The 18,071-nt window shown below is 39.7% G+C and overlaps 3 protein-coding genes across 3 annotated transcripts; all 3 read left to right on the top strand.

The window, feature by feature from the left end:
• The first annotated feature begins 1,856 nt into the window (after positions 1 to 1,856).
• On the top strand, positions 1,857 to 5,057 carry LOC144657795 (uncharacterized). Its single transcript, XM_078518158.1, has one exon. The coding sequence runs from the start codon at positions 1,882 to 1,884 to the stop codon at positions 3,835 to 3,837; it is 1,956 nt and encodes a 651-aa protein (XP_078374284.1). The 5' UTR covers positions 1,857 to 1,881; the 3' UTR covers positions 3,838 to 5,057.
• On the top strand, positions 4,855 to 12,851 carry LOC144657797 (uncharacterized). Its single transcript, XM_078518161.1, has 3 exons — positions 4,855 to 5,317; positions 5,933 to 9,366; positions 11,458 to 12,851. Exon 3 carries the CDS (start codon positions 11,461 to 11,463, stop codon positions 12,106 to 12,108), a length of 648 nt encoding a protein of 215 aa, XP_078374287.1. The 5' UTR covers positions 4,855 to 5,317; positions 5,933 to 9,366; positions 11,458 to 11,460; the 3' UTR covers positions 12,109 to 12,851.
• A 793-nt stretch (positions 12,852 to 13,644) lies between these two features.
• Positions 13,645 to 16,085, top strand: LOC144657782 (uncharacterized). Its single transcript, XM_078518135.1, has 3 exons — positions 13,645 to 14,038; positions 14,254 to 14,610; positions 15,411 to 16,085. The coding sequence occupies exons 2-3, from the start codon at positions 14,525 to 14,527 to the stop codon at positions 16,051 to 16,053; spliced, it is 729 nt and encodes a 242-aa protein (XP_078374261.1). The 5' UTR covers positions 13,645 to 14,038; positions 14,254 to 14,524; the 3' UTR covers positions 16,054 to 16,085.
• The last annotated feature ends 1,986 nt before the right edge of the window (positions 16,086 to 18,071 follow it).

Raw genomic sequence — 18,071 nt, 5'->3', positions numbered from 1 at the left:
AAAGTTCCGTGTTCCAATTACGCAGTAAATTTTAATCCCTTATTTTTAACCTTCCATACTATTTAGCAGAGCAACGAGGACACGATTTGGTTGATACGGCGTTATATTCACGTTATATTCATTCATTCATTAAAGCAAGTGGAAAAGGTAGGCATCTCAAGCTACTGTCAGCACACTGTGTACTTCTCGCTTCCATACTCACACATCAGTACAGGCCTGTGGACGAAACGTAACTTGATTTGTCTGTTGATTCATCCTGCTGATAAATAACAAATCCGACAGCTTAGATTTGCTATTGTCATATCACAATCATTTGCCGAGAAATGCAGTGGTATTTCAATCTCTCGAACATTTAAAGGAAACGAAAAGTTTTTCGATAAATGGGAAGTCCGTTAAGTGGGGTCCTGGTCGGGTAGAGTTGCTTGTTCGCTTGGTCCAAACTCCCAAATAAAAAAAATTCGCTTAGAGATATCGGGAAATGTGAAAATACAACTTCGAGAAATCGGGATTTTACTGTATAACAATGACAGTACCGTTCTAGAGAAATGACGATTTGGTGGCCCATGTTCACTTCAAAAGTGTTAAAAAATGATCTGTACACACAATGGGTGCAATGCCTGTCCTGGCGCATTTCTTGATAATTAATCCATGTGGCTCCGGTTCCTCAAAGGGTGCATAATACCATCCACTGGATAAATCGCTATCCATTGGATAAGCTGTGTTTACGAAAACATATGCACTATCGACTGGATAGTGTTATTCATCCGTTAGTGTTATTCTTCCCTTGAACAATTTGGGCCTTCCATTTTGATGTATTAAGAAATTGTAACAGTGCAGTAAGACTATTTGTAAACCTTTTGGAGTTGTGTGTCAACTTTACTACATTGAAGTTTAATTTATTTCAAGTAATTTCCCGAAATAGTGAAATCCTATCCTAAAGCCGGTTCACAGGACTTCCTCAGTACTTGGGCCTATGATTTTACATTTTTGTTTGATGATGTAACTGATAAAGATGTCTGTTAAACGAATTTCTATTCCTCGTCCTTTCGCGTTTCTATTGCGTGGTTTGTGCAACTTTACTCCAACAAATATCTGTCAGAAGAATGCTTTTAAAACGCTTAACCTTTTCGTCAAGACCATGCAAATCCCGTATTTATGCTGGCGGAAGAATACACGCAAGGCTAAGGCTCTTCTAATCAGTTGGGGTCAAACATTCAAAGTCTTTAAGTCTGTATGCGGTGAGAAGAATAGCACAGAAAAGACACTTATTACATTCTTGACTAATGACGAAGAAAAGATACTTTTATATGAATAATAAAAACCAAAAAATAACGGAGAAACTAGGCAGGTGACTAGGACGGCTAAAAAGCTGGAAGTGATAAATTATAATAGCATTTTCTTTCGATGTAGTGCAAGAACTGGGGTCAGGCAAAAAATTTCAACAATGTACAAGTGCAAAAATAAAGACACTGTTCTATGGCCTTCAATGCAGACTCTCGTTAGGCTCGACGAGACCAAAGAAAGCCAGCATAGGAGGCTTGGGTTCTTGGACATGCGGAAGAGAACATAAAACACCTTTTTGTTCGGAAATCGTTTCAGCCTGCAGTTTTCAACAGAAGAGTCACGCCTTCTGACGCGAGAAAATATCGTGACACTGAACTTTCCTTTTGCTGGTTATACCAATTTCCCATTGATTATAAGGATGGGAAATTCTCACTTGCCAACATGAGTCCACGTTATAGTTTATGGTTCGTGTATTGGCTCAAAATAAGTATAAAGTAGCGCAACACGCGCTAGTAAAGATCGATCTCGTTTGGTCTTCTAACCAATATTTTTTGTGTCTTTAGCCTCACGTTTCTGGAAAGGGCTCCTGGAATCTCGATGGATGAAGGTTTTGTCTCTAAAATTGCCCTGGTTCTTCTTTGTTTGTCATCACTGCTATGGATAATCGTTTTGTTTCTCATTTTCTGGCTTGGAAAAATCCATCATCGAGTAGACAGCATATCCAAGAGACGGAGCGTTTATTGCAGATTGGTCTCCTGCGAAGAAACACCAGTGACCAAAGAAAATCAACCAGAAGTGGAAAGCCCTTCCTCGCCACTTCCTTTGGTATTTTACAATCAGCAAGCTGCAGATTCAGACATTGTGAATTCCTGGAAACACATGCATAGAGCTTTTGCTTATGCATCAGTCCGTTCGGATGTAGTCGCACCTCACCCGAGTTCGGAAGAAACTGCTTCCATGTCGCCAGTAGAGGGTAAAGCATCAGTTGATGATGCAAAGACGCAAGAAGAACCAACTCCCGTTCCCGATGTCCCAGTCACATCATACCTGCAAATAGTTGATAGTAACTCAACGATTGTGGCAATCTCTTCGAGTGATCGCCCTGTAAAGGATACAAAACATGACCAGAGAAGAATTTACATTAGTGTAAGCAGTGCCGATGGTGATGTTGATAACAACACGGAACGCCTTGAAGATGCCACCCAAACGGAGCTTGAAACGATGCCTTTAGATGACAAGGGTGATTTGGGTCCTGACGAGAATGAAAACATCTCCAGCAAAAATAAAACAAATACAGTGCAAATCCGTTCAAAGGAGAAAGACATCTCAGAAGCTGAAAAGGGATCAGACGCGGGCAAACCTGAATGCGTAGTTTTGATTGAGGGGAACAGGGAACAAAAAGCTGCCTTCTACAAAGGGCAACCTAATTTGATGAAAAGCCAGAGTGACGAGCAACGAAATAATAAACAAGAGTCCCAAGAAGCGGAGAAAAACAAAGCTATTGCAAATAGTGGAATCGTGGATGGTGAAATGCTACCGAATAAGAATGAACGTGACTTTGCTGCGGTTTTCAATTTTGAAGAATCACCCATCTTATCAGAGGGCCCCGAGAAAGGGATAACTCGTAATGGCGACGAGACTGGAAAAGTTACCCCTAATGAAATGCGACCAAAAGCGAAACGACGAACCAAGAAGAAGAGAAGCACTGGTTGGACACAAGCCGACGAGACGAAGAAGACCGAAGAACGCATGTCGTCCCTGGATAATGTAGCTGTAGATAAAAATGGATACGTAATCACCAAGCACGTAGAACAGCTGGAGAAGAACAGACCTAACGGTGGTCCTGACTTTACGCAAACTCAGGAACGCTCAGGGGAACACTTGAAGAGTAATGGAGTCTCAAAGAATGAAGATCAAAATGACAGCGAGTACGAAGTTGTCAACCAAGTGGACCAGCTTGCTAATATAGCGCGCACCAACGTTCCAAGGACCCCTGATTATCAAGTTGAACGTGTTTTAGAAGGCAATGGTAAAATGAAACCAAGCGATGGGAAGCAAGACCAGTACATGTATGACTATGCTACTACCCAAGAGGTGACAGAAAGGCCCTCTAGCATTGTTTTACAACTCCGAAGCCTCCTTCAGAAGAGGACAGGCGACTCGGCACAGTATGCTGACAGCGACAACAAATCCGCTGCTGGATTTGAAACAGCTGTACAGGAAAACAAAGTTCAAGGAAAGTGCGCTGTTGAGGAGTACCACGCCAATACAAGAGATGTAGTAGACAAAGGACATCAAAACACCGAGCAGATTTACGCTAACGTTGATGGCGACAATGATGATTTATACTGCGAAATACCTGCTACTGCGCAGCCAGAAGCGTTTTACGCCAACCAGGAGAATGCTCAAAACGTTGGCGATGAATATTCTGACAATTGTCCTATATATGCCAACATAAACGTTCGACATGGAACAGCTACGTGCAATGGCAATCCCGCACTTGAAAGTCAAAACGAATTTGCGATCTATAGTAATGACATAATTGATGTTTAGTTCTAGAAAACAATCGCATCTAAATTTGAACATTTTTTATTTTATTGGAAAACGTTAGAAGCAAGGTCAATTTTAACGGCTTTTTTGGTGAGCGGTATCGGGAACGCTTGCCGTTAGTAAACAGGAGTTGCCCATCAAGGTTAATTTCAATACAAACGGATTACGAAAACCGACTCTATAAACACGTTACAACAAGAAACATATATGATAGCTAATAAGAAGACGATAAGGCCTGAAGGAGGAGGGGGGTGTTCTAAAATATTTTATACGGGGAGTCTCCCCTCCAAGATCCATCCCCTTATCCTTTTACATACCATTTTAACAGAAACGGACGGAAGAAAATGGTACCCCTTTCTACAGTAAGGATACCGTATCCCTTTTCTAAACTTCTTATTCGAATAACCGTTAAAATACTAAGGTGAATCCTGACCACTCGGTGGGTCTGTTTAAGATGTTTTGGCCCATAAATACTTAAATGACAGTTTTCCCTATCCTTATCTAGAGCTCGTGATACGCCTACCACTTTATATATCTCCCGTTGAAAAAGGAACCCCTTTCCAGCGGAGCTTCCCCGTATAGTCCACTATAAGGAGCACCCCAGTGCTATAAGGCCCGAAGCGAAGGTAATATCGAGCGCTTATTGACCCCAACTACAGAATTATAATCAACAGAATCTTTAATGAAAGAGAAGAGACCGAGATAATTTACAGTTGAATCCCGATAAATCGAACCTCCCGCTACCTCGAACCTTTTTCGATGCCCCTTTAGGTCATTTTCTTACTAATTTTACTCTCGCCAACTCGTACCCCCGATAATTCGAATCTTTTTAGATTTCCCTTGAAGGTTCGAGTTATCAAAATTCAACTGTATGTTCTTGCAACCTTTCATTTGTACATTTTGGCTTATTATCAGAAGGTTTTCCAGTTTGCTCATCATAAAATTAATGTAAACAGGACCAAACAGGTTACTAGTTTTTTAAATTACCCTCGTGCAAAACTTTTTCTTAGATAAGTATGTTTTTAATATCAATGAACTGTTAGAAAGGTTTTGATATTTACGGCCAACTATGCTTCCGCTGTTGTAGACTGCACTGACAATTACTTTGAAGGCTGTCAACCAGATCACTGAAAAGGCTGATTCAACGCTGTGACACTTATCACGTGAATACACATAGATGATGTTTGGAATAATAGAATAATAATGGAAGCTAATTACATCGATCAAGAGTCTGTTTTTTAATTCAAACGCATGAGTAATCACAAGGTAAATAATTCTATCTGCGGTACAACATAAAAGCCGTCAGTCGCCACTGGAGGCAATTGTTTCTTATGATGGGAACATTAATACACCTCAAGTTCAGTTTGGTTTATGGAGGTCTCCGAATGTAATGTAAGACATGGTGAAAGTTAAAAGGACCAATGTAAATTTCCTGAACCTTTCTTGGTCGTTTAACCAATACCGAAGAAGCTGAAGCAATATAGTAAGTAGGTATCTGTATTATCTAGACTGTGTAAACGTAACAATGCAACGGCGTGTTACGTCAAGGATTTCTAATTTAGATAAAGCGTTCTTTTAAACTTGGCAAACGATAGAACGTTTACAGCTAATTAAGTAATCATAACATTCAAAATGATAGCTAGTAAAACCGCAACTACATATTTCGTTTTTGCCTATGACTTGCAGTATTATCTAGACTATGTTAATTTAACAATGGCGTGTTACGTTAATGATTTCTTCTTTGAATACCGTATAGGGTTCTTTTAAACTTGGCAAACGATAGGTCGGTTACAGCTAAGCAAGTAATCGTTACATGTAAAATATTAGCAAGTAAAACTTCAGCTATATATTTCGTTTTTGCTCATGACTTGCATTGTTTAATCAGTTTGGCTGTATGATGTCCCTTGAAGGAATCAGCGCCAAATATGATTTATTGCCTTGGCCTCCGGCTGTAACGGTTTTAAAAAACGCTTCAAGCCTTGATACTTGGTCAGTTGGTGACCGTATTTCATTTCTTGAGTGTCAGGTCGGTCACATTAATCGTTTTTAATCCATCGTTAATAAAATTACATGCTACGTACCCTTGTTCCATTTTCAGAACCTTCAATTTTATTCATGGAGCTGCAGGATCTCACGTACGTCGTTTTAGCCGTGTCGGTGGTGGGGTGCGTATGCCAAGTGCTACTTTGCATTGCAGTGATTTATCTTCTTATACACCAGAGACGAGTTCAAAAGAAAATCCAACATCTTTGTCAAATGGTAAACGATTCTTGTAACCGTAACAGCACCGAGTTTCTACCGCTGAGAGAACTGTTGCCTCTCCGAGCGGAACCGGTGGCTGGTGAGACGATCACAGTGCTGCATCGCAACCCACATCCTCCTTTACCAACACAGTTTGTAAATACAGGAGAACGCTCAGGGGAAGGTGCTAAGACAGAGGGGCATCATAAGGAAGAAAGTAACGAAGGATTTGAACTTGAGCTAAATGAATAAAGAGTTGGCCAGTCAACAGTGAAATGCGGTGCACCGGTTAAGTAAGGTCTGGGACTGGAAGAATTCATTGATATGTGACTTGCGTATACACAATTTGTATTTTTTAACAACACTATGTCAACGAAAAAAAGACAAGGAAAGGAAGAGAGTTCGTCTACACATAGGCTGTTTGATAAGAATATGTAAGTTAAGGAAGTAAAGGAACAGGGAATTGTTCCGGGTACTTAAAATTAAATTAAAAGATTTCTTTGTACCCGGCCTCATTCAGGAGCTACCTGCCTCTGAAATTATCACAGGAATACCTCTTGTTGCCAAGTCAGCAAGAGGCTTGTGAAATACTTAAATACTCGTAATCGTGCAACAGTCGGTTTGCAATTGAGAGATGGTTTATATGCATGTCGTAAGCATAACATACTCGGGTGCAGTATCTTACAATATTTGATCTATTGCTGGCTTTAGCTGGAGGCGTTTTTATACGCTTTCAAAGCCCCCGAGAGGCTTGACTTCTGGATACCGTTTTCAACGCTTAAGTGCAGGCACAATAAAAAGGAAAGATCTCCTTTTCTTTTCTTCGCTTGGCTTGTACTGATCATTCCGGGTTACACGTATCTGTTATGCTTATGATTGCGTCATATTGCTCATCAAATTTGCGATGGTTAGCTATGGTTCGTCTCTTGTCACTTCGTCAGCAACTTTTTTTTTAAGTTTCGAAAGCTGTATAAAATTCCCCTAAAAAGTTTCTCAAAAAACATTTAGTCGCTAGCATGACTGTGATAAAACGTGACGTTGAGCCTTATCTATAGCAAGGGAGTCCTGAAGACTCAAGCTACGGAGAAATACCGCTACATAAAGTTTGTAATAGTTTGTAATTTTCTTTTTGCCGATTCCCACAAGGAACACCGAATGGGTAAACTCAGTAGTAACTTGTCGCTCTGAATAAAACACAGAAAATAACAGACATTGCGTCGATCTTTCTTCAGATATCCTTTCTCAAGAGCACAAGGAAAAAATGCCTCTCAGTCAAACGATGGGGCAAACCCCCACCCTAAAGATCATTATAATTGAATAACATTCATACTTCTAATGGCTCATTTGCACTTCGAAAGAAAAAGTGCTTAAATTGAAACCTTTAATTTAAACAATAGTGCTTCTTTCTTTTACAGAAAGAATCACTTGTACCGAAAATATTGATGATTCATTGAAGGGGCATGTTTTTACATAAACTCCCTTAAGTTTAATGACGTCAATCCGGTGTCCCTTACTGATTACCGTCTAGTTTCACTTTCAAGCAGCTTCAGTGATATTCTGAAATCACTACACTTAATTATATTCAGTTTAAAGCCATGACTCATCAGTTGACATATTTATTAAGAAGCTCATCAGTTACAAGGAAGGAAATTTCCAAAGCGGTTCAGCGCGCAAGAATTGCTTAGCTTAAAGAGAACGAAACTCTTTGAAACGAGCCTAAAAATTTTGTTATGACCATGGTCTCGAGATTTGCAGAGATAAGGGATTGCTTATGAAAGTGTTGAACACTGCTTAGTACCTTCCGGGTTTGTGTTACTTGAAGAATGTGCATCCTGTTTACTCTACATGGGTTCTGTACTTTGTGTTCTTGAGCTTGTTGAGACAGATCTGGTTTTGCATGACAGTGCAGCTGATAGTTGTTTGAATATTTATATTCTTTGTTGAAACTTAAGCAATCATTATACAAGTCAAATCACTGCATATGGTAGAAAATAAATGTTAAAACTATAATTTAAACAATAAAAAGATGTAATACATATTACATGCTCCCGGTTAGATATTTTGACATATTTTGTAATGTCCGGTAATGGCATCTTTTTTTTTTTACAATTGTACATTTGTCTTGGTTTCTTAACGTTATGCACAGCACACACATATGCAACACACTATATTAGAAGTCTTCGGTGACAGCTTTGAATTTCGTGATAATTTGAAGACATATGTATGCAAAGCTGCATCAATGTCGAAAACAACTTGCTTTTTGTCAACTTGCGGTTTCAACCCCGTTTCAGCAAAGGGTCAAAATTAGGGTAAACCCCCTTTATCAGTTTCGCTCTAAGGGATTAAATGCCTTAGTTCTTGTTTGGTCAAAACATGTCTTTGTCACCGAGAAAATGACCAGAGATGATTCAAAATACGATGCCACGAGTAGCTGTGTTTAGTTGGACAAGTAAACTTTAGAATTTTTATTCAGATATTGCACTGCGACTAAAGCCAAGTTATTTTAGGCCTTCCGGCTATTCGGGTATTGTTATTGCGTGAACAACAATCTATATTGACATGTCTAAGGGAATTTGTAAAATTTTATCGTTTATTTGGAAGTAAGCTTAGAAAAAAGAACGGTTATTAACACAGAAGGAAGCAAGGCGCGATCTATTTCAGTTTTTGTAGTTTCCTTGCACTGTAGCCAGAATAAAGCTCAATATTTCGAAAGACTTCCTGTTGAAATCACGCTTAAATCTTCATCCAATTGAAATGCATACTTGAGATTATACTGTATACATTATCACCGTTGCGTAACTGATGGAATCCAAATATTATTAGTGTCAAAGGGTTATTCCCAAACGCAATCTTTGAATTTCGCGACAACAAAGGCGACCAGGTCTGCTGCCTTAGCAAAAGTTTGCGCTCAAATACAAGCAACGTGCGTGGAAGATTGGTAGGCAATTCGCAGGAGTCAGAAAATCACCGAGTCTTGAAGAACATTGAGATTCTAACCGGCAGTCACTGAAGATCACGCTTAACAGCGCCGTCGGCAACAGACAGCTGCCTCAGCACAACACACTTCACATCCAAGCTCCAGAGAATTCAGGCTGAATTCACAGTCTTTCTCTGCCGCACTACGGCAAGGCTGTTTAATCACAATTGTCCGAGAATCAGTCGGGCCACCTACTACAGCACTGTTCAAGTTTAGTGTTCATACGAACGCGTCACAGGAAAAAAAAATCCGTTACCGTCCACGAGGCTAACTGTACACAGCACCTCGAGTGACTCGCTGAGTCGTTTAGCAAGGTACGTATACAAAATATCTTTATTTATCAAACAGGGGTTGTACATTACGCTCCATATTTCCCTTTATTCGTTTTATCCGCCAGACAAGATTGTTGCGTCAAAATATCAATCTGATTTGCCTTATTTCCTTATGGAGCTTGAAACTTATCCAATCTCATTTCCGCCGTCGCTCAGTATGAATATTAAAATCCAAAGAACAGTCTAATATCACTTTTATATTTTACGCTCAATTGCTTTTGTAAAGACCGTCTTCACAGCGTGCCGTGTTGCATGCTTGCACGTCTCAACCAAGAAAGTTCTCAACATTGATCACTTACTTACTCCTTGTCTTGTTTGGCTGCACCCGGGGGCTGCACATACATCTCTAATATATGGGCCTCAGAGAGCGCCACTGGTTATGGTGACTATACATGGTCAGCCGCTTCTCGTTCGAGGTGGCTCCATGTCAATGTCATGTCCATCCGCACGAAAAAAACGGCCACGTTTTCACGAAAGTGTTTTTTTCAGAGAGACAAAGATAGATGTGTTTTTGTGGACAATTCTTATTCCTTTATTGTTGACTTTCATTGCCTGCATCTAGACCTTACCGTGCCTTTTGGTGTGCAACGAAATGATAGTGAAATATTTATTATAATTGAATTTTCTTCTTTAAAAAGTAGTATCGTCCGTTATTCTCAAACATATATTGAGAGATATGCTCAGAGAAAAGTGCTTTTCGAAAGAGAGAAGAATCTCAAGAGCGCGTGGCGAGGGACAGCGGATCCATTCCTACCAAATGAAGAACCCGCATTCTTGTTTTTGTCTGCAATCTTCAATATTTTTCACTTGTATTATATACAACGGGTCTTTTGATGATATAAGACTGGCTTTTCGTTTATCTCGGTTTGATATTCGTTCGGCTTTAGCTTTGGACTTGAAAAACAAAATGCTTATCATGTTCGTGATTAGCTCGGATAAAGTTTTTTGCAGTCGTCGGCCGAATTTCAGTGGCAGTAATACTTTTTCCGGCTTTACTCTTAACGACGCCATGTTACAATTTAAGTAATGCAGCTTTTTTATTATTACAGTGGGTCAAGTCATGGCTTTCTTTATCGTGGCCAGAGTAATAGTCTTGTCATTCTGTCGTTCTGTCTTTTGACTGAGACTCAGAGGCCGGCATCTTGAACAAATGACATTCAATTATAGCTTCCCACTTTGTGTACGGAACTGGAACAAGTTTAGGAATCGCAGTGTACATTGATCATAGAGGCAACAAGTATGCCAGTATATAAATCAGATAAATAGATTTGTCTTATTTTCACAAAGCCTTGCAGCGCCTGATCATGCTATCTTCTCTTTACTATAAGCAACACCAATTTCAAAAAGACAGACCAGCTCATTCCACAAGGAATTCTCCAAACAAAGTTATACAAAATGTCCTGAAGAAGTAAGGAGTACTTAAACCAAATCCGGTTAATGTTTTTCTTTGAGCTAAAATCCCACGAAGTACGTTGACTTTAAAAATATTTGCCCATGCTATAATTATAACCGAAACTTCCACTACATGCAAATGAAGTATGCAAAAGCTAGAAATCTGATATTGAAAGGACATGTACGTTTTCTAGTAAAAGAACGACTAAAATAACTACGAGAGTTTCCAGTAGTAGAGATTTTGAACCAGAGTCATTTTGGCGGGACAAACGTGGTGGCCGTCATCGTTTTGACAGTTTTTTGCCAAAAATATCTTAGTGGATGCAACAGTACAATATTGGCCCGAACAGAACTTTAAAAGTAATTTTCTTATTTTAGAACGCTTTAATGCGTTCACGCGACTGGAGCAAGATTTACTTCAGTGTACAGTTGCAAGCGGCGCTGCGACTTGACATATTTCTTTATTTTATTAATTTTCATATATTCACAAACAACAAAGGGAAATAGAAAGTAGACCATGAAGGATAAAATTCAGCCACAACATATACCAACAGCATACCAATTCATAGGTTCAAATGTTGCTTAAATGAATATTGCTTAATTTTGTCACTTAAATAAAGTTGATGATGATGATGATGATAATGATGATGATGATGCTAATCGGGCAATTTTCCTTTTCAGCTCATGGCTTTGTCATTAATCCTCACAGTGGCGGCGTGCGCTTGTTGTGTTCTCCTCTGCATTGTCATAATATATCTCTGTGTCACAGTGAGGCGAATTCGTCGAGACTTAAATAAGCTCACAAGAAATGGAGACCTTGTCTACACTGATCCCAATGATAACAGGCAAGACACGAAAACTAAAGACGAGTACAAAAGGAAGCGAGAAAGCTCCTCAGCAATGCGATACACCATAGAACCTGGCCAAGCCAAGCCAGCAAACAGGCGATCTGCTGTACGCCAAGACCCGGAAGAGACTGTCACTTATCTCACCAGACCTGGCGAAGAGGCACCCTCGGCCCCTGCTACAGTGAACACCTCTCAGGTAGCTGGTACCAGCCAAGAGCAAATAGAGTTACATCAATTTGTTAACCGATCTTTCGATCCAGACAGTTCGCAAGATCATCGAGATTCTACCAGCAACAGTTCAAGTGAAATCAGAGGTGATCCTCAACCTATATACAGCAACGAGGCATATGAGGAGGAGGAACAACCAATATACGAAAACAATCCAACAGAAGAACCGCTGTACCAGAACAGGGGCGAACTTGCGTTTCTTAATAACCCAGAAAGGTCCAGATTACAGACAATGGATATTACTGATATAGCGTAGCTTCAGTTATAAAATGAGATTGACTGAGCTTTACGAAAAGACGTCGATTATTAATCGAACAATGTATCGCCACAGAAAGGGAGAATATAGCTGTTACTGCAGGAATACACACTATTTTTTGAGACATTAATTAGGTTTTTTCATTGCAAAACTATTTCTTGTTAAAGAACAAGAGTTGACGAAGAGTATGGTTAAACTTTGTTTCCTAACTTTTTTAGAGAATGTTCTTTTTTTCTATCATAGGTTACAGGTCTGGCTAACTTACCTTCATCTGCGAATCTGATTTATACATCTTAAATATATTTACATATCTTATATATTGGTTCACTCATCGTTAATAATTCGCTGATAGAAACTGACGTTCAAGCCCCATGTGTTCTCCTTTAAAATGAAAACTTTTTTTGTTGATTTGGGCCTTAAAATACAGTACATTAAATTTTAATATTTTCTCTTCGCTCAAACAAAACGAGGGCGAGTAAGTCAAACAGTTTAATATTCTCTAAATCATGTGCGTTTTAAGTCTGTTGTACCAGATAAACACTCAGATATAGTCTACTGTAAAATATTGTCAGAAAATAATTTTTTGTCAGTCTGTTGATGATTTTAACAATCTAGCAATATGCGCTCTAATCAGTATTAGAATTGTATCATAAATATTTTTCTACTGGAAATTGATTATGCTTAAAAATTATACGTAATTTTATCTGGTTATGTTAAGAATAAACGCACAAAAAAGTTAGCAACTGAACATTTTTCCTCCAGTCATGCGGTTGTCACTGATGGCTTTCACCCGAGTGATACAGTTTTGGATTTCATCTGGCTTGTGAGCTTATCGCGTTAGCTAGCTCAGTGGACAAGATCCGGAAAAACTCTCGTTCCACACTATCACACAGATCGGGAATGTAAAGATTGATTGACATGTCTCAGTGTTTACGAAACAGGAACTTTGTCTGGTTCATGTTACCCATTCCGAAACCGGATTGAATTTTGTTCCACTGTAAGATAGTCCAAACAGTCGGTTCGTAACCGGTCCAGATCAGATCAGACCGAAAGCAAAAAAAGCTATTCGTGATCGCACTGGGTCGCTTGACGGCTTGTGAAAGGACAAAACTTTTCTCTATGGACAGGCATATTAACTCTAAATCGTAAACAGCATGAGAGCCATTGTTAAAATTATGTTAAAGGACTTAATCGAGACTTAACTATGGACTAACGGATGACATACGTCTCGGCTTACTCTTGACTGCTGGGCACCCTTTGATCACAAGATTGCCACGAGACAAAATGATGTTAACAACTAATTAATGCCTAAAATTATCCCTTTTAATAACAATGCCGGGTTGCTTTCGTGTTTGGTGTCTGATTCCGCACTCATTTCGCCGCGGCCGGCCGGGAGCGGGATGTGGAATAATTATACCAAATATGGCCATGATGACCATGAATCAGATCTTTAATTAGCCAGTGCTGTCTCAATCATAGGCTTTAATTTCCCAACCCCCTATTTTCTCTAAAGTTCGTCGAGAGATCAGAGAAACGTACGTCTGTGGACAATTTCAATCATTGTTGCAACACGGCATACAACAGGAACAGTTCCCTTTTTAGTCCCCAAAACAATAACAACTGCTACAGTAGAGGATTTGCAGAATTACAAGCTTACAAGAGCTGCTTTACTACGTGAACCCTTAACACCTGTTGTTTTAACTCAAGAAGCGACTACAAAACACATAAAAGTCCAAGCTACTCCCTTCATTGTTGGATTGAATATGAGCAAAGGAGACTATCAGCCCAGAGCATTTTGGCAGATTCCCCTGTCAGTTCGCTGACAGGGGAATTCCGTCTAATTCCGTCTCCTGAAATACAAAGTATTACAGCTCTCTATTTCGTCACTTATCCTATGAACCCTACGGTATCTTGGGTGCATTTTACCAAGGTATTCGGTATGCTTTTGCCAAAAAAATTCAGGTACAGTGGAACCCGATTTTACGATATGGCAAGGGGACATAAAAATCGTATCGTCAAATCGTGATATCGTTTAATCGACGATTGTAAAATCGGGGTTCTACTGTATAGGGTTTTCTGTCAGTTCTGTATTACAATAATTTTTAGGTATTTGTTATCAATGTTTTTGCTTTTTTGGTATCTTAGGGGAGAGAAATGAGGTATATCAAGAAAAAATTTGGTATCCCCCCATCTGGCCGGGCTTTAAAATCAGATGAGTCTACAGTGGATGCCTCTCTTAAAACTCAACACCCTCAACAGAGGATTATGACAAGAGGAGATAATTAACTTTGACACAAAAAAGCGACCTCGAACTGTTTTGCATGTCACGTGACATGTATTAGTTTCCGCCGGTGTTTGGAGCTGTCGTCATGTTTTTCACTGTGTGTTGCGAACTTACTGTCGTCCTAATGGAAGCATGTTGGGCATTGTAAAAAAGGTTGTTGGATCCCTTTATACAGAACACTTCTTTACACCAACTGTGAATATATCTAGATCTTTAAGGTAGGAATTCAATTTTGGGTATTCAGCTGTAGATCAAAAGTGGTAACGCGCAAATAATAACAAACTACTGCACTGTAAAACTAGAAGCTGAATTTTTTCTCAATGTTTAGACTTGGGTAATCTGTGCAGGATTTTGCACGAGAAATGGCTCGGCAACTGATCATTTATGGCAAAAATCAAAACATTTCCGGGTCGAACTCAGCACAAATGTAAATGGATTTTGTTTAACGAGGCGCGGAATAGCTGCTTTAATTTGTTTTATCTGTTTATTTTTACCCGTTATTTCCGCACACAATAGACTGGGCAACTTTTGGAAAATTGAACTTCTGTCGGCAAATTCGAGCAAAAGTTGGTGAACACACTTTTTCTAAGTAAAAAGTATTTGCTGAACGTTATTACACAAACATTTTGTTTACCAAGCTCCTACCCCTTGACCCAGACCTCTAGATAACACCTCGGCGAATTTCCTTGCCGCAGTGAAAATTAAGTTAAATTCTCGTGCGAGGCAAATGGCCCATCAGACCGGAGCTTATCAAGGTTTCACCAGCATTAATCGGCTACGAGTATTTTTACTCCCCCTTGATGAGGTGCTAGTGGTTTGCAAGATAAAATTAAATTTGTCAGTACTCATTTATACACCTGGGTGGAAAGAGGCATTGTGAGAGTAAACAAACAAACAAAAAAAACAAAAAACAACGCAATGACCCTAGAACCCGGACTTTGACCGCTCGATCCAGACTCCTGATACTGAGGTAATTACTGATAATTATAACCTCTCTTTTCTCTTCTCTCTTCTTTAGCTTCTACAGAAGAAACCTTCAATCCATAACAATGGAGACGGTAGAAAGTTTAATTTGCCTAAATTTGGCGCTTGTCACTATTCTAATAATCGTGGTCATTATCCTAGTGATGTACGTCGTGCAGCTAAGAAAAGACATTGTAGAGTTGGAAAGGCCAAGTAGCCGTAACAACCCAGTCAGTTTGATTAGCATTCGCAAAGAAGAGTCTACAATACCACCAGCCAAACCAATAACTGGCACGTGCTCCTGGACAAGACCAAAACCAAGACCAGGCGAGGCCAGTCCGCCACACAACAGGCTTGGTGAAGGGCCGGTACCCTCGGCTCCTGGCATATGCTCCTGGACAAGACCAGAATCAAGGCCTCAGGCTGGCCAGGACAGTCCGCCAAACAACAGGCCTGGTGAAGAGCTGGTATCCTCGGCTCCTGCCACAGTGAGCACCCTCCAGGTGTTAGCCGGTTTCAGCCAAGAGCAAATGCAATTACATCATCAATTCGTTAACCCATCTTTCGAGCCAGACAGCTTGCACCACTATCAATATTCTACGAGCAACAGTTCAAGTGAAATGAGCTGTGAAATGATTGCGGATGTTAATTTTCCAGACAGGCCTAGGTTGCAAACAATGGATATCAGTGAAATATAGTGTAACTGCCCCCCCGCCCCCCTCCCCCTGCTCCGCCACCTAGTATACTGTAACTCATTTGTATTGATATTCTCGAGGCTTAAGGAAAGAAGTCGATGACGTAATTGAACAATGCATTATCACAGAAAGGGAAAAAATGAAGCCGTTACCGTTTGGGATACTTTATTTCTGTCAAGACATTGATTCGGTTTTTCTCAGTTGCAGGCATTTGCAAAACTATTTCTTGTTAGAAAACAAGACATGAGAAGAAGTATGGCAAATACTATTCCCAAACGTTCTGAGGTTAAGGTTCTTTTTTTCGTCATAGGTTACTGGACTGGTTTACTTTGTCCTTGCCAGACCAGAAAAATCTTATTGTCAGTTCCGTAAATCTTGTTGCAAATCTGCGAATCTGATTGGTTCGCTTCTACAACCCACGTTCAAGCCCGCAAGCGTTGTCCTTAAAGAGAAATTTTTTTGTTGATTTGTGGTTTAAGGTACACGAAACTAAAGTTTTTTTGCTCTCCAGCTCATGCAAAACGAGGGCGAGTGGGCCAATTGTTTAAAAATCTCTAAAACATATGCTGTCCTATTCTAAAACATTGCGAGAATAAAAATTCAGTTAAGCTATTACTAAATTTCAACAATCTTGCAATAGAGCCTATGCATGCTAATCAGTATTAGGATCACATCATAAATGTTTTTCTTTTGAAACTGATTTGCATGAAAATATTAATTATCGTTTTTTATCTGGTTGTATTAAGAAGAAACGCACAACTAACTAAGCACTTTTACTTCCAACCATGCGGTTGTGATATGCCTTTCACAGGAGTGATAAGATTTTGAATTTATGATCTGGCTTGATGAGTTTATCGCCATAGCCAGATCCGGAAAGAGACTCATTCTAGTATATCAAAATTATCACGCGTGATTAGGAATGCATGAAATGACTATTTTACATTTTTCGGATTTTACGAAACAGGAACTTTATTCGGCCTGGGTCATGTTCAAACCGGAATGATGTAAGTTACAAACAGTCGGTTCGGTACCGGTCCAGATCAGATCAGATATAGTAACTAACAAACTATTCGGGATCGTACTAGATCGCATTTGTAGACTTTTGACAACTGGGCACCCTTTAATCATCGATCACACGAATTCCACGAGACAAACCGGTGTTTTCGTATTTGTTGCCAGTTCACTCGTTTTACCGGGAGCGGGATCTGGAAGAACTGTGCCAATATGGCTTCGTGGGAAGTATTAACTCCATTCTGAATCACAATTAACCAGTACTCTCTCATTCGGCATCTGTTGTCTGTTTACAGATCCTTTTTTCCTTTAAAGTTCTTTGAGAGAACGCAACAAGTATATGGAAAGAGAACGCAAGAGGGGTGGGGGCGAGTAAAGGGAAAATAGACACTTTGCCCTTCGCGCCTGTCCTCGTGCACACGCCAGCGAGAAGAAAAGAAACGTCTGTAAACAGACTATGTAACTGAATCACTGCTATGGCTATGACTCAAGGATACTCTGAATGCTTACTGCACTACACAAAACATTCTAAAGCCTTTTTCGTGCCTTGTGTCGTCGTATTTTTTGTAGGCTGAAATACTAGTAAAATGATAACTTTTTTAAGAAATTGCGTGTACATATCAATTTTTTCAGAGGCAACAAAAGGTCATAATAAATTCGGACCGTTGACAGTTATTTAGATCTAAGTGAATAAGCAGTATTGCCGTTTCAGCGTTGATCCAGCGTTATGACTGGTTACATGATTTTTGTTTGCTAAACCTTACTGAATTATACCTTACACGGTACTACGCAGGCGTAGTCTATAGAGTAGTTGGTTGCATGCGCAAAGGACAAGACCGAGGAGAAATTAGAACTGCGTAAATTAGGTGAAAAAGATAACAAGAAGTATAAGAGCCCTCACAGTAGGCGCTTCTTGAGAAGACTATTCACATAGTTTTACAGCTGGCTATTTCTGCACCAATCTCTTTTATCCATCTATAAATAGCGAACAAAAAAATGTAATGTTAAAA

This window comes from Oculina patagonica, chromosome 6 (assembly GCF_052425735.1).
Source record: "Oculina patagonica isolate OP01 chromosome 6, crgOcupat, whole genome shotgun sequence".
In the NCBI taxonomy this organism is placed as follows: domain Eukaryota; kingdom Metazoa; phylum Cnidaria; class Anthozoa; order Scleractinia; family Oculinidae; genus Oculina; species Oculina patagonica.
This window is presented reverse-complemented; position numbering and strand designations above follow the sequence as displayed.

Coding starts and splice junctions, on each gene's coding strand:
- LOC144657795 (XM_078518158.1), top strand. CDS start 1,882: ATGGATGAAGGTTTTGTCTCTAAAATTGCCCTGGTTCTTCTTTGTTTG.
- LOC144657797 (XM_078518161.1), top strand. CDS start 11,461: ATGGCTTTGTCATTAATCCTCACAGTGGCGGCGTGCGCTTGTTGTGTT.
- LOC144657782 (XM_078518135.1), top strand. CDS start 14,525: ATGTTGGGCATTGTAAAAAAGGTTGTTGGATCCCTTTATACAGAACAC. Junction 14,611..15,410: donor AATATATCTAGATCTTTAAG/GTAGGAATTCAA, acceptor TCTCTTCTTTAG/CTTCTACAGAAGAAACCTTC.